General features: G+C 53.5%; 1 protein-coding gene across 2 annotated transcripts; it reads left to right on the plus strand.

The window, feature by feature from the left end:
• The first annotated feature begins 5,947 nt into the window (after window positions 1–5,947).
• PRR14 (proline rich 14) lies at window positions 5,948–12,127 on the plus strand. 2 transcript variants are annotated; one of them, XM_032243224.1, is made up of 12 exons: window positions 5,948–6,742; window positions 6,866–7,034; window positions 7,333–7,490; window positions 7,791–7,912; window positions 7,984–8,173; window positions 8,425–8,468; window positions 9,927–10,036; window positions 10,344–10,932; window positions 11,069–11,138; window positions 11,219–11,310; window positions 11,585–11,656; window positions 11,746–12,127. In XM_032243224.1, exons 1-12 carry the CDS (start codon window positions 6,602–6,604, stop codon window positions 12,008–12,010), a joined length of 2,022 nt encoding a protein of 673 aa, XP_032099115.1. In that variant the 5' UTR covers window positions 5,948–6,601; the 3' UTR covers window positions 12,011–12,127. The 2 variants fall into 2 exon arrangements, with proteins under 2 accessions (XP_032099115.1, XP_032099116.1); XM_032243225.1 differs by lacking the exon at window positions 7,333–7,490.
• The last annotated feature ends 1,354 nt before the right edge of the window (window positions 12,128–13,481 follow it).

Genomic DNA, 13,481 nt, shown 5'->3' on the forward strand with positions numbered 1-13,481 from the left:
AGGTGAGCCGAGATTGTGCCATTGCACTCCAGCCTGGGTAACAAGAGCGAAACTCCGTCTCAAAAAAAAAAAAAAAATCGATAAGTGGCACAGTGACACACAGTTTCAGATTTTAATAGGCTGCTCTCCTCATCTTTGCCCTCTCTCCAATCCTCCCTTCTCCCCTCCCAACATCCTCACCTCAGCCCTATCATTTGACCACTCAGCTCCTCCAAACCTGACCCCTACCAATCATTGCTCCACCAAATAAAGGGGACAATCACAGAACTAGTGGCAGGTGGCTCTCAACACTGGGAAAGAGGAGGCAGATCATGGACAGGATCAGCTTTCTCACTTCAAAAAACCAAAACAAAATAAAATTTAAAAACTGGCCGGGTAGTGGTTCACACCTGTAATTCCAGCACTTTGGGAGGCTGAGGTGGAAGGATAGCTTGAGGCCAGGAGTTTGAGGCTGTAGTGAGCTATGATCACACCACTGTACTCCAGCCAAAGTGTTTATTTTTAGAGACAGAGACAAAGCAAGACTCTGTCTCTAAAAATAAAAATTAAAAAAAAAATTAGGTCAGGAGCAGTGGCTCTCACGTGTAATTCTAGCTTGGGAGGCCGAGGTGGGCAGATCAGTTGAGGCCAGGAGTTCCAGACCAGCCTAGCCAACATGGTAAAACACAGTCTCTACTAAAAATACAAAAAACTGGGCCGGACATAGTGGCTTACGCCATAATCCCAGCACTTTGGGAGACCGAGGCTGGTGGATTGCAAGGTCAGGAGTTCAAAACCAGCCTGGCCAAGATGGTGAAACCCTGTCTCTATTAAAAATACAAAAATTAGCTGGGCATGGTGGTGGGCTCCTGTAATCCCAGCTAATCAGGAGTCTGAGGCAGAGAATTGCTTAGGAGGTAGAGGTTGCAGTGAGCTGATTTCGTGCCACTGTACTCCATCCTGGGCAACAGAATGAGACACCGTCTCAAAAAAAAAATTGTCCAGGTGCAGTGGCTCACAACTGTAATCCTAGCACTTTGGGAGGCTGAGGTCAGTGGATCATTTGAAGTCAGGAGTTCGAGACCATCCTGGCCAACATGGTGAAACCCCACCTCTACTAAAAATATGAAAATTAGCTGGGCATGGTGACGCATGTCTGTAGTCCTAACTCCTCAGGAGGTTGAGGCAGGAGCATCACTTGAACCCGGGAGGCAGAGGTTTCAGTGAGCAAAGATGATGCCACTGCACTCCAGTCTGGCGACAGAGCGAGACTCTATCTCAAATAATAATAATAATAATTGGCTGGGCGCAGTGGCTCACGCCTGCAATCCCAACACTTTGGAAGGCTGAGGCAAGTGGATCACCTGAGGTCAGAAGTTTGAGACCAGCCTGGACAACATTGTGAAACCTCTCTCTACTATAAATACAAAAATTAGCTGGGCATAGTGGCGCGCACCTGTAATCCCAGCTACTTGGGAGGCTAAGGCAGGAGAATCACTTAAACCTGGGAGATGGAAGTTGCAGTGAGCTGAGATTGCACCACTGCACTCCAGCCTGGGCGACAGAGCAAGAATCGTAAAAAAAAAAAAAAAAAAAAAAATTAGCTGGATGTGGAAGCATGTGCCTGTAGTCTCAGCTACTTGGGAGGCTGATGCACGAGAATTGCTTGAACTTGAGAGGTAGAGGTTGCAGTGAGCCAAGATTGTGCCACTGCACTCCAGCCTGGGTGACAGAACGACTCTGTCTGCAAAAAAAAAAAATTAGCAACCTGAAGTAGCTGGCCAAAGTAGAAGACCCCTGGGGAAGCCTTGAAAGCTCCCCAACAGGAGAGTTAAACTGGGCAGGAATGTGCTGAAATGGCTGAACCAAGTACTTCAGGGTGCAGAGGGACTGAAGCTGAGAAAAGCAGCAGACCCAGTGATAATCTTGCACACAGGACTATAAATGCAGTGATATAAACTCTAAACTCTTAGGGGGGCAGACATGGTGGCACACACCTGTGATTCCCAGCACTTTGGGAGGCTGAGCCAGGAGGATTTCTTGAGCCCAGGAGTTTGAGACCAGCCTGGGCAACATAACAAGACCTTGTCTATACTAAAAATTTTTTAAAATTATAACATTGGCCAGGCATGGTGGCTCATGCCTATAATTCCAGAACATTGGGAGGCCAAGGCAGGCAGGTCACCTGACGTCAGGAGTTTGAGACCAGGCTGGTCAACACAGCGAAACCCAGTTTCTACTAAAAATACAAAAATTAGCTGGGCGTGGTGGCCTGCACCTGTAGTCCCAGCTACTCGGGAGGCTGAGGCAGGAGAATGGCTTGAACCCAAGAGGTGGAGGTTGCAGTGAGCCAAGATCATGCCACTGCACTCCAGCCTGGGTGACAGAGCGAGACTCCATCTCAAATAAATAAAAATAGGCCAGGCACCGTGGCTCATGCCTGTAATCTCAGCACTTTGGGAGGCCAGAGTGGGCGGATCATGAGGTCATGAGATCGAGACCATCCTGGCCAACATGGTAAAACCTCATCTCTACTAAGAATAGAAAAATTAGCTGGGCATGGTGGTGCATGCCTGTAGTCCCAGCTACTCAGGAGGCTGAGGCAGGAGAATCACTTGAACCTGGGAGATGGAGGTTGCAGTGAGCCGAGATTGCGCCATTGCACGCTAGCCTGGTGACAGAGCGAGACTATCTCAAAAAAAATTTTTTTTAATTTAAATTTAAAAATTAGCTAAGTGTGGCAGTGCATACCTGTGATCCCAGCTACTCAGGAGGCTGAGGTGGGAGGATCACTTGAGCCCAGGAGGTCAAGACTGCAGTAAGCCATGATCGTACCACTGCATTTTAGCCTGGGTGACAGAGTAAGACCCTAAGAAAAAAGAAATATGGGCCGCCCCTCGTCTAAACAGACCCTGAGTTTCTGAATAATGACACACTGAAGTGCACCACCAGCCACACCACCAGCCCCACTGGAGGCTGTGTGGGGCCTCTTGCTACCATTGGCACACACTGGGGCATGCTCTGTGGTGTGTCCACCACCTTCATAGGCAGTGGGCAAAGTTGAAGTTGTTGAAATGGGAAGTCACAAAAAAAGCAGAGCTGAGACTGTGAGACCACAAGGGCACACATTTGCTGGCCTGGGCTAAGGGCCAAGACTGCCACTGTCTACCTTAGACTTCCATTTGATGAACTCTAGCACCTCAAGTTAGGGTCGCACGGGTGGGCCCCTCCTACCAAATACTCAGGTCCAGGACTTTTCTTCGGACTACATCTTTTGCCCTTGGTGTCACTGACTTCAAGAGACCTAGAGAATTAAAACTCGGATTAGGGCCAGGTGTGGTGGCTCATGCCTGTAATCCCAGCACTTAGGGAGGCCAAGGCGGGTAGATCACTTGAGGCCAGGAGTTCAAGATCAGCCTAACCAACACGGTGAAACCCCATTTCTACTAAAAATACAAAAAATTAGCCGGTCGTGGTGATGAGCACCTCTAGTCCCAGATACTTGGGAGGCTGAGACATGAGAATCGCTTGAACCCAGGAGGCGGAGGTTGCAGTGAGCTGAGATTGTGCCACTGCAATTCAGCCTGGGTGATAGACTGTCTCAAAAACAAAAAATAAACAAAAAACCCAAAAACTCAGGTTAGGCCTGCTCTGATTTTGAAGGTTTTTGTGGGGTTTCACTCTTTTTTCTTTTCTTTTTTTTTTTGAGACGGAGTTTCGCTCTTGTTACCCAGGCTGGAGTGCAATGGCGAGATCTCGGCTCACGGCAACCTCCGCCTCCTGGGTTCAGGCAATTCTCCTGCCTCAGCCTCCTGAGTAGCTGGGACTACAGGCGTGCGCCACCATGCCCAGCTAATTTTTGTATTTTTAGTAGAGACGAGGTTTCACCATGTTGACCAGGATGGTCTCGATCTCTTGACCTCGTGATCCACCCGCCTCGGACTCCCAAAGTCCTGGGATTATAGGTGTGAGCCGGTTTCACTCTCCATTCGGCAAGGTTGGAAGACTCTCCAAGCACTCACAGCTGGGTGAAACATCGCTGTACCTCCTCAGGCACCATTACAGTCAGCCCTGAACCAGAGAGAGAGCGAACACCACTAGGTGGAAGAACCACCGCCTGCTCCCACTGGAAGTCTGAATGGATTTCCAGAGGACCCAGCGGACCTCCTGTTACAGAGATACTGTAGTCCTAGAAGAGCGTCTCTCTGGATGAGTCCTTAGGGACGGACCTGGGGAGCCTCCATTTCCCACAGAAGCTCTTCCCGATTATGCTCTTTCCACATCATCCCCTGTTTGTTTGAGACAGGGTCTCTGTTGCCCAGGCTAGAGTTCAGTAGCAAGATCTCAGCTCATTGCAGCCGTGACCTCCCAAACTCAAGAGAGCCACCCACCTCAGCCTCCTGAGTAGCCGGGACTACAGGCATGCGCCACCATGCTTGGCTAATTTTTTGCAGAGATGGGGTCTTGCCATGTTGGCCTGGCTGCTCTTGAACTTCTGGCCTCAAGTGATCCGCTTTCCTCTGCCTCCCAAAGTGCTGGGATAACAGGTGTGAGCCACCACACTGGGCCCTGTTTTATTACTTTCATCACCCAATCCCCTGAGAAAGAATTATGACACCTGGACCAGGAGGCGCCTCTGCACCTTATGTCGGACCCAGGATTCTAGGCTTCAGGGTTTCTTGTTCTGTTAAGAAAAGAAAATGAGGACTGGGGCTGGGCGCTCACGCCTGTAATCCCAGCGCTTTGGGAGACCGAGGCAGGGGGACCGCTTGAGCCCAGGTGTTCTAGATCAGCCTGGGCAACATAGCGAAACCCTGCCTCAGGTTAAAAAAAAAAAAAATTAAAATTAAAAAAGGACTGGTTTGGACCAGGGAATATGGGGAAGGCGAACTAGTGCAGGCACGGGCTTTGGTTAGGCGGTCTGGGCACCGTCATAGCTCTGCAAGAAGCCACTACATGCACACTTCCTCCACACCAATAGCCCAGCTCCAGGTAAAGGTCCACGACGCAGCCCCTCCAAGCAGCAGCGTCCCACCCTGATCCCTTACTCCTCAGGACTATTTACACCTCCCCCATCAGGCAGGCCCCCCTTAAGAGTGGTTCCTGAGAGCTGGGCCCCACGAGCAAGCCAAGGTGTATTCTTGGTCTCCTGCAAGGACGCCCCTGTCCTGAGCCCTGTGCGCGGCCCGCGGGCATCCCCACTCCTCCGAGAAGTACGGTAGACAACACTCAGGCGAAGTCAAACTCAGCGCCCCCAGCCTCCTCCCCACTTCGGCTCGGCCCCATCTCTCCAAGACAAGGCGCCAGCAAGGGAGCCACAGGCCGCATCAGCCCGAGCCTTTGATCCCGGGTGTTCAGACTCAGGGCCTCCACCACCGCCTCCTAAACTCAGACGCTGGGCCGTGGGAACCCCATTGAGCAACCCAGAAAGGTGTGCCCGAACCTTCCCCAAACGAGGCCACTCTAGGAAATTAGGAATTTCACATATCGTTATCACTCAGTTAACGTTTATTGGCTTAAGAACTAAAGAACCGGAAGATGCCCTTAAAGAACGTGGCGGCACTCTAGCTTCAATCGGTTGCCTCAACATTTCAAGAAACCTGGCATTGCATGTGGCCCTCAAAAGATGACGCCACCCGGTCCACCACGGTTCAACGAGGACTAAGACATCTGCCCTCAACCATCATGGCGGCGCCGCCCAATTTGGCTTCCTGCCCCTAGGGATAATGGCCGCCAGGTGGCTTCACTTAGTTTCTCACCACCCCGGAAGACGGGGACCGACGATTGGGCGGTGCCCGGAGGCCCCAAGAAAGCCCTCAGCGGTTGGGCAGCCTTGGGTAGGCCTGGTTTTAAAGGAGCCGGAGGTGGGAGCTGCGGAAGACCCGGGATCCACGGGAGGCAGCGGTGAGCGGCGCTTGCGGGAGGGCAAGGAGTGGCTGCAGAGGGCGGGAGTTGGGGGCGGGGAAGGAAACATCTGAATCTTCTGTTCCCGGGCCGGGGGAGACCGCTGGGCGGGGACGCGAGGAGGGAGGGGGCGTCTGTGGGCGGGACCTCCCGGGATTGGAGTGAAGGGGGTATCTGCTTGACAGTGGATCCCTGGGGATCTAGGCTGAGTTCAGAAATGCTCCATCTCGGGCCGCCCCTGTCTGAGCGGAGCTTTGCGGCGCCGAAGCTCACAGGGGAAGCAGAAGCCCCGCCCGGCGTCTGATTGGCGGAACCGCGCTGTAGGATTCTTTCCGCAGGGATCCAGTCTAGGGGATCTGGTGGGAGGGAGGGTCGTCGATGTGTGGAGTATTGCTTTGGAGTCCTCAGCCACTCGCTAGGAGTGGAGGAGGATCGCAGAGGGATCCAGCGGAAATAGCCTCCCAGGACCGGGATCCCCGTAGATCCCGGGGGATTTCGGGGCATAATTTGCAGGGACAAAGGCTTCGAGAGGCTGGGACCGTAGGAGAACTGGGGCCGCTGCAGTCCGGGTTCTGGCAGCAGGTGCCGGGCAGGGCGCGAGTGATCCGCTGATCGAGGCGGTGGCGCTGGAGGACACCCACTCCGGGCGGCCGGCCGGGGGCGCCCTTTCGCGCCCCAGGGCTACGGTCGCTGGACTACGGGGAGTTTCGGGCGGACCATGAAGGGCGGAGCCCCGGGGAAGGGGCTAGCCCTCACCCCCCGCTCCACCGCTCCCCCCTTGCCCCAGGCCTCAGCCTGGGATTCCCCAGGGAACCCCCGGAGCCGCCGCTTCTCCCATGGACTTGCCCGGGGACTCCAGGTGAGAGCGCACCCCGCCCGCCTGTCTTGAGCCTGGGAGATGGGGATCCTGGCGGCCGTGCCGGGAAACTACAGAGCCAGCGACAGGTTCGGGCGACCGTCCTCTTCTTCTTTCACCCTCCAGCCCGCCTGGCCAGCCGCGTCTGTGCCGCCAGCCTCTGACTCGAGCATTATGGGGAGCCACGAGCCCGAAACGGCAGAGGCTGCAGCCCCCGGCAGCCCCTTCTCCCCTGGAAAAGGCCTCTCGGCGGGTCCTGGCCGTGGTGCTGGAAGATGTCATGGCTGTTCGAATGGTGAGCCCCCTGAACCATGAGACCCTCTATTCCCCCATGCCTTTCCTCACTACCAAACTCGGGCCAGATCCCTACTGAGGATAACTGAAGTCCAAATCCATCATTCTTGTACCCATTCCTCAGGCAACCTCCCTCATGCTAGAGTCCTGCTTGGCTCCCACTCACTCCAACCTAGAATTGGGCAGTGTCTGTTTCCCCCACCAACCTTTCTGGGCTGGAACCACATCCCTGCAACTCTGAGAAACTCTTCTGCTTTCTTTTCTTTTTTTTTTTTTTTTCTTTCTTTCTTTTTTTGTAGAGACAGGGTCTTGCTATGTTGCACAAGCTGGTCTCAAACTGGCATCAAGAGATCTTCCCATCTCTGCCTCCCAAAGTGCTGGGATTACAGGCATGAGCCATGGCGCCGGGCCGAAACTCTTCTGCTTTCAGCCCAGCCTCCTTAGGAAGCAGGCTGAGGTCTTTGACTCCACTGCACAGATAAGAAAAACCAAGGCCCAAAAAAGGCACTGACCACTCTAGCTCACCCTGTCTTTTTCATTTCTCTAAACAGCGTGGGTGAGATTACCCAGGTCCCACACCTGCAGCTTAGGACTCTTAATATCTGGCCCCTAATTCATCTCTTCTCTGGGGATCCGAGTGAATTCTAGCCCTAATCTCTGTCATGTTTGTGGCTCAGGGCACTGTTAGGCACAGGGAGACCTTACCCAGTCCTACCTCATTCCATCACCTTGCTCTTGACACCTCTTTCTCTCCCAGGTCCCCGTGGTGCCCCCGAAGGAGACCTCCATCCCACGGCACCAGAGCTACCATCAGGATCCTGTCCACAGGCAGGCGCCTGCCTTGCCACCCCGGCAGGCCATGTGGTCCTCGAAGGCCAGGTAAGCATGGCAGGATGGGAGTAAACCAGGAACCCAATTGAGCCCTTCTAATCTTCCTGTTTCCTCACTAGGCCTCCCGACCCTCTGCATTTGTGCCGCGAGCCCTTGAGCCGAGTCCACCAGACCCCTTTCACCCTGAGGCAGCGATCAAAGACAACCCCTGGCCCAGAGGAGGGCCCTTCACAAAAGGTGGACCGGGCCCCCCAGCCCACCCTGGTGGTGATGCTGGAAGACATCGCCAGTCCTAGACCCCCAGCTGAGGTATGGGAACTGAGGGTACGAATGTCAGGGGTTCTGCTGGGTTCCAGCAGGGATAGAATAAGGGTGGGAGGCCTGAGTCTCAGTTGGATTTTTCTCAGACTGAGGAGGATGACATTTTAGGTTGCAGACACTGCCTGAGCAGACATCTTTGGCCTGAACCCAAGCAGGTATCTGGGGACTGAAAGAGTCAGGATGTGGGGTCCTAAGGAGGCTTCCCTGCCTCCCCAGAAACATTCCCTATTTTTATCCAGGGCTTCATTGATGAGACCCCCAACTTCATCATCCCAGCACAAAGGTGAGAGGGCTGGAGAAGGGATTATCAAAGGATCCAGGCAACAGCCATCATCCAGGTAGCCAGAGCTAGGGGCATCGGGAATGACTGATCCAGTCCTTCTTTGAGGCATTTTTCTTTTGTCTTTTTTTTTTTTTGAGACGGAGTTTCACTCTTGTTACCCAGGCTGGAGTGCAATGGCTTGATCTCAGCTCACCGCAACCTCCACCTCCTGGGTTCAGGCAATTCTCCTGCCTCAGCCTCCTGAGTAGCTGGGATTACAGGCACGTGCCACCATGCCCAGCTAATTTTTTGTATTTTTAGTAGAGACAGGGTTTCACCATGTTAACCAGGATGGTCGTGATCCACCCGCCTCGGCCTCCCAAAGTGCTGGGATTACAGTCGTGAGCCACCATGCCCGGCCATTTTGGCATTTTTAAAAGCCTTAAGGGGCCAGGCACGCTCACGCCTGTAATGCTAGCACTTTAGGAGGCCGAGGCAGTAGAATTACTTGAGCCCAGGAGGTTGAGGCCAGCCTGGGCAACATAGTAAGACCCTGTCTCTACAAAAACATTGTTTTATTATTTATTTAATTTGTTTATGAGGTGGAGTTTTTGCTCTGTTGCCCAGGCTGGAGTGCAATGGTGCCATCTCGGTCACTGCAACTTCTGCCTCCTGGGTTCAAGTGATTCTCCTGCCACAGCCTCCTGAGTAGCTGGGATTACAGGTGTCTGCTACCACACCTGGCTAATTTTTATATTTTTAGTAGAGTTGAGGTTTCACCATGTTGGTCAGGCTGGTCTCGAACTCCTGTCATTAGGTGATCCACCCACCTTGGGCTCCCAAAATGCTTGGATTACAGGCATGAGTCACCACACCCAGCCAAAATATTGTTTTAAATTAGTTGGGGCCGGGCGCGGTGGCTCCTCACGCCTATAATCTCAGTGCTTTGGGAGGCCGAGGCGGGTGGATCACGAAGTCAAGAGATCGAGACCATCCTGGTCAACAAGGTGAAACCCCGTCTCTACTAAAAATACAAAAATTAGCTGCGCATGGTGGCGCATGCCTGTAGTCCCAGCTACTCGGGAGGCTGAGGCAGGAGAATTGCTTGAACCCAGGAGGCGGAGTTTGCGGTGAGCCGAGATCGAACCATTGCACTCCAGCCTGGGTAAAAAGGGGAAAACCCCCCCCGCAAAAAAAAAAAAAAAAAAAAAAAAATTAGTTGGATGTGGTGGCCCATGCCTTTGGTTCTAGCCACTTGCAAGGCTTGAGGTGGGAGGATTGCCTGAGCCCAGGAGTTCGAGGCTGCAGTGAGTCAAAATGGTGCCACTGCCCTCCAGCCTGGGCCACAGAGCAAGACTCTATCTCAAAAAAAAAAAAAAAAAAAAAAGAAGAAGAAGAAGCCTTAAGGGGCAGAGGAGTTGCTGGCTCAGATGGAATCCCTGGAAGTTGCCCTAGCCTTTACCTTGCCCTTTACCCCAGAGCTGAGCCCATGAGGATAGTTCACCAGCCAATGCCTTCACTCGGGGACCTAGAACCCCCATTCCAGCCATCTACTCTGCCTGCAGACTCTCCGGAGAACCCATCGTCGGGTAAGGAACTCGGGTAGAGATGGGATGAGACTTGGGGGTCTGAAACATCCTAGTTGAGCTTGGAAGTGTCAAGTCAGAGGTTGGGGTGGGGCTTAACCCCTCCCAGTGCAGGGCTTGGTATATGAAGGTGGGGTGTCAATGTCAGAGGCTTGAATTTCAATTCCTAAATGCAGAATTTAGTGTTTTAGGGGCGGGCTCATTCCTCTGTACACAAAGTTGAGCATGGGGGGAGTGGCTGAGGCTACTGAGGAGGGGCTGAGACACTGCAGCCAAGGAATGCCCACCTGTGACCCTCTCCTTTCCTCAGCCCCAGATCCTGCTCTGGAGCTCCCATCCACCCCACCACCGTCCAGCCTTTTACGCCCCCGCCTCAGTCCCTGGGGCTTGGCCCCACTCTTCCGTTCTGTCCGTTCCAAGCTGGAGAGCTTTGCTGACATCTTCCTCACGCCCAACAAAACCCCACAGCCCCCGCCCCCGTCCCCCCCCATGAAGCTGGAGTTGAAGATCGCCATCTCAGAGGCCGAGCAGTCTGGGGCTGCGGAGGGCACTGCCTCTGTCAGCCCCCGGCCCCCCATCCGCCAGTGGCGGGCTCAGGACCGCAATATCCCAGCACCTCTCCCTAAGCCCTCTCTGGGCCGAAGCTACTCCTGCCCTGATCTGGGGCCCCCTGGCTCTGGTACCTGCACCTGGCCACCTGCTCCACCCCAACCAAGCCAGCCACGGCCACGGCGGCACACTGTGGGTGGTGGGGAAATGGCCCGAACCCCGCCACCCCCTCGGCCCTGTCTCCGGAAAGAGGTCTTCCCTCTCGGAGGAGTGGGAGCCTCCCCTTCTCTCGCCACATCTTGCTCGTCCACGGCATCCACTTCCTCCTTCTCCGAACCAGCAGAACCCAGGTAGTGCTCTCAAAAAACCCCTCTCGAAGCCTGGCTGCAGCCTGGGCCCAGCCTCCTTCCCTGAGTATCCAGCGGGCAGGAGACCGGGATAATGCAGTGAATCTTGTTTGTCCCTGAGCCTTGACCTTCTTGGCAGGTTGGGTTCAACCAAAGGGAAGGAGCCAAGAGCCTCAAAGGACCAGGTGCTTTCAGACCCTGAGACCAAGGTAGGCATGAAGATCGGGGGGAAGGGACCACAGGGGGACTGAGCCCATTTCACTCTTTCACCTTCTGCCCATTTTTGCAGACCATGGGAAAGGTTTCTGGATTTAGAATACGCAGAACACCAGCCCGCCCTCAGCTAAACCTTACACCAATGGGACTGCCTCGACCAATCAGGTGAGGGGCTCACTGGGCATTGAGCCATCTTGGCCAAACAGATGCAGTCTCATGTACCCTGAAGTATGACTTTGTCTCCTCTCAGGGAGCACAGTCCAGCCTGGAGAATTTAATTCAGTGTGGGCATGGTTTGTGCTCAGAATTGCCTGTCTGCCTTATGTAGCACTCCTGGCCCTGACATGTCCCAGAAACTGAAATACAGACCAGGACTTACCTGTCCCTTCAGGTCCCACTGGCTCAAGGCTTTTCAGTAGCCTCTGCTCTTTGCTCACAGGTTGAACAAGAAGGAGTTCAGCTTGGAGGAAATCTATACCAACAAGAATTACCAGTCACCCACAACCAAGAGGTGAGACACTTGAAAGGCTTGAGGGTGGCAGAGGGAAGCTGGAGCTGTGGGGCAAGCTGATAACCAGCTCCTCTCCCTGCCTCGTCCAGGACCTTTGAGACCATCTTCGAGGAACCGCGGGAGCGCAATGGGACTCTGATTTTCACCAGCTCGAGGAAGCTCCGTCGGGCTGTGGAATTTCGAGACAGCAGCCTTCCTCGATCTCGACGGCCGTCCCGTGGGGTCCGGGCTGCAGGGGGCAGGACTGTTCCTCCCAATGTGGCCCCCAGCCCTGATGTGGGCTCCCTGTTGCAGCAGCGGCTGGAGGAGCTAGACGCCTTGCTTCTGGAGGAAGAAACTGTAGATCGGGAGTAGCCCCATTGGACCTAGGTGCTCCATCTGTTTGTCATCCATCCTGAAGGGACGGGAAACCTCCCAGACCGTTATTTTTTTTTCTCTATATTTCTAGTAAAGGTTTCGATATGTTTCTGATTCTTTTGTATCTCTAGCTGAGTTCAAGATTAATTTGGCAGTACTACCTGATGTTTCTACATTGGCCCCCAAGGTCTGGGAACTGGGGCTGGTGCCAGGGATGGTGACAGGGGTTGGGCACAGGGTACAGGGAAGGTGGAGTGGTCATTGGCTAATTTTTTTGTTTTTGAGACAGAGTCTTGCTCTGTCACCAGGCGCCAGGCTGGAGTGCAGTGGCGTGATCTCAGCTCACTGCAGCCTCCGCCTACTGGGTTCAAGCAATTTTGCCTCAGCCTCCCGAGTAGCTGGGACTACAGGCATCCGCCACCATGTCCAGCTAATTTTGTATTTTAGTAGAGATGGGGTTTCACCATGTTGGTCAGGATGGTCTTTATCTCTTGACCTCATGATCCGCCCGCCTTAGCCTCTCAAAGTGCTGGAATTACAGGCGTGATCCAAAACGCCCAGCCCCATTGGCTATTTTTTTTGTATTTTTAGTAGAGATAGGGTCTTACTGTGTTAGTCAAGATGGTCTCGATCTCCTGACCTCGTGATCCATCAACTTCGGCCTCCCAAAGTGCTGGGATTATAGGCGTGAGCTACCATGCCCGGCCCTATTTATTTTTTTTATTTGACAGAGTTTCACTCATCACCCAGGCTGTAGTGCAATGGCACAATCTTGGCTCACTACAGCCTCCGCCTCCCAGGTTCAAGTGATTCTCCTGCCTCAGACTCCTGAATAGCTGAGATTACAGGTGCCTGCTACCACAATGCATGGCTAATTTTTGTATTTTTAGTAAAGATGGGGTTTCACCATGTTGGCCAGGCTGGTCTCCTAACTCCTGACCTCAGATGATCTGCCTGCTTCAGTCTCCGTAAATGCTGGGATTACAGGCATGAGCCACCATGCCCAGTCTACAGATACTTTTTTTTTTCCTTCTTTTTTTGAGATGGAGTTTCGCTCGTTACCCAGGCTAGAGTGCAATGGCGTGATCTCGGCTCACCACAACCTCCGCCTCCTGGGTTCAAGCAATTCTCCTGCCTTAGCCTCCCGAGTAGCTGGGACTACAGGCATGCCCCACCATGCCCAGCTAATTTTTGTATTTTTAGTAGAGACGGGGTTTCACCATGTTGACCAGATGGTCTCGATATCTTGACCTCATGATCCACCCGCCTCGGCCTCCCAAAGTGCTGGGATTATAGGCTGGAGCCACTGCGCCTGGCCTTACAGATACTCTTGATTACAGAATTCTCCTCTGTGGAGGAACACTTCTGAATCAGTGCCAGATGATTCTGTGACCCTAGGCCCTGGTCTGGGTTCTCCCAATTCATTTATATCAAGGAGACTGGAAGGTCTATAGTGGGCCACGCCCTT

Source organism: Sapajus apella, unplaced genomic scaffold (genome assembly GCF_009761245.1).
Source record: "Sapajus apella isolate SASKATOON/1434 unplaced genomic scaffold, GSC_monkey_1.0 scaffold51, whole genome shotgun sequence".
NCBI lineage: Eukaryota > Metazoa > Chordata > Mammalia > Primates > Cebidae > Sapajus > Sapajus apella.

What these genes read in the sequence shown, in the direction of transcription:
- PRR14 (XM_032243224.1), top strand. Translation starts at nt 6,602, where the DNA reads ATGAAGGGCGGAGCCCCGGGGAAGGGGCTAGCCCTCACCCCCCGCTCC. An exon ending in ATGTGGTCCTCGAAGGCCAG is followed by an intron (nt 7,913 to 7,983) that starts GTAAGCATGGCA and finishes TTTCCTCACTAG; the next exon opens with GCCTCCCGACCCTCTGCATT. An exon ending in TCCGGAGAACCCATCGTCGG is followed by an intron (nt 10,037 to 10,343) that starts GTAAGGAACTCG and finishes TCCTTTCCTCAG; the next exon opens with CCCCAGATCCTGCTCTGGAG.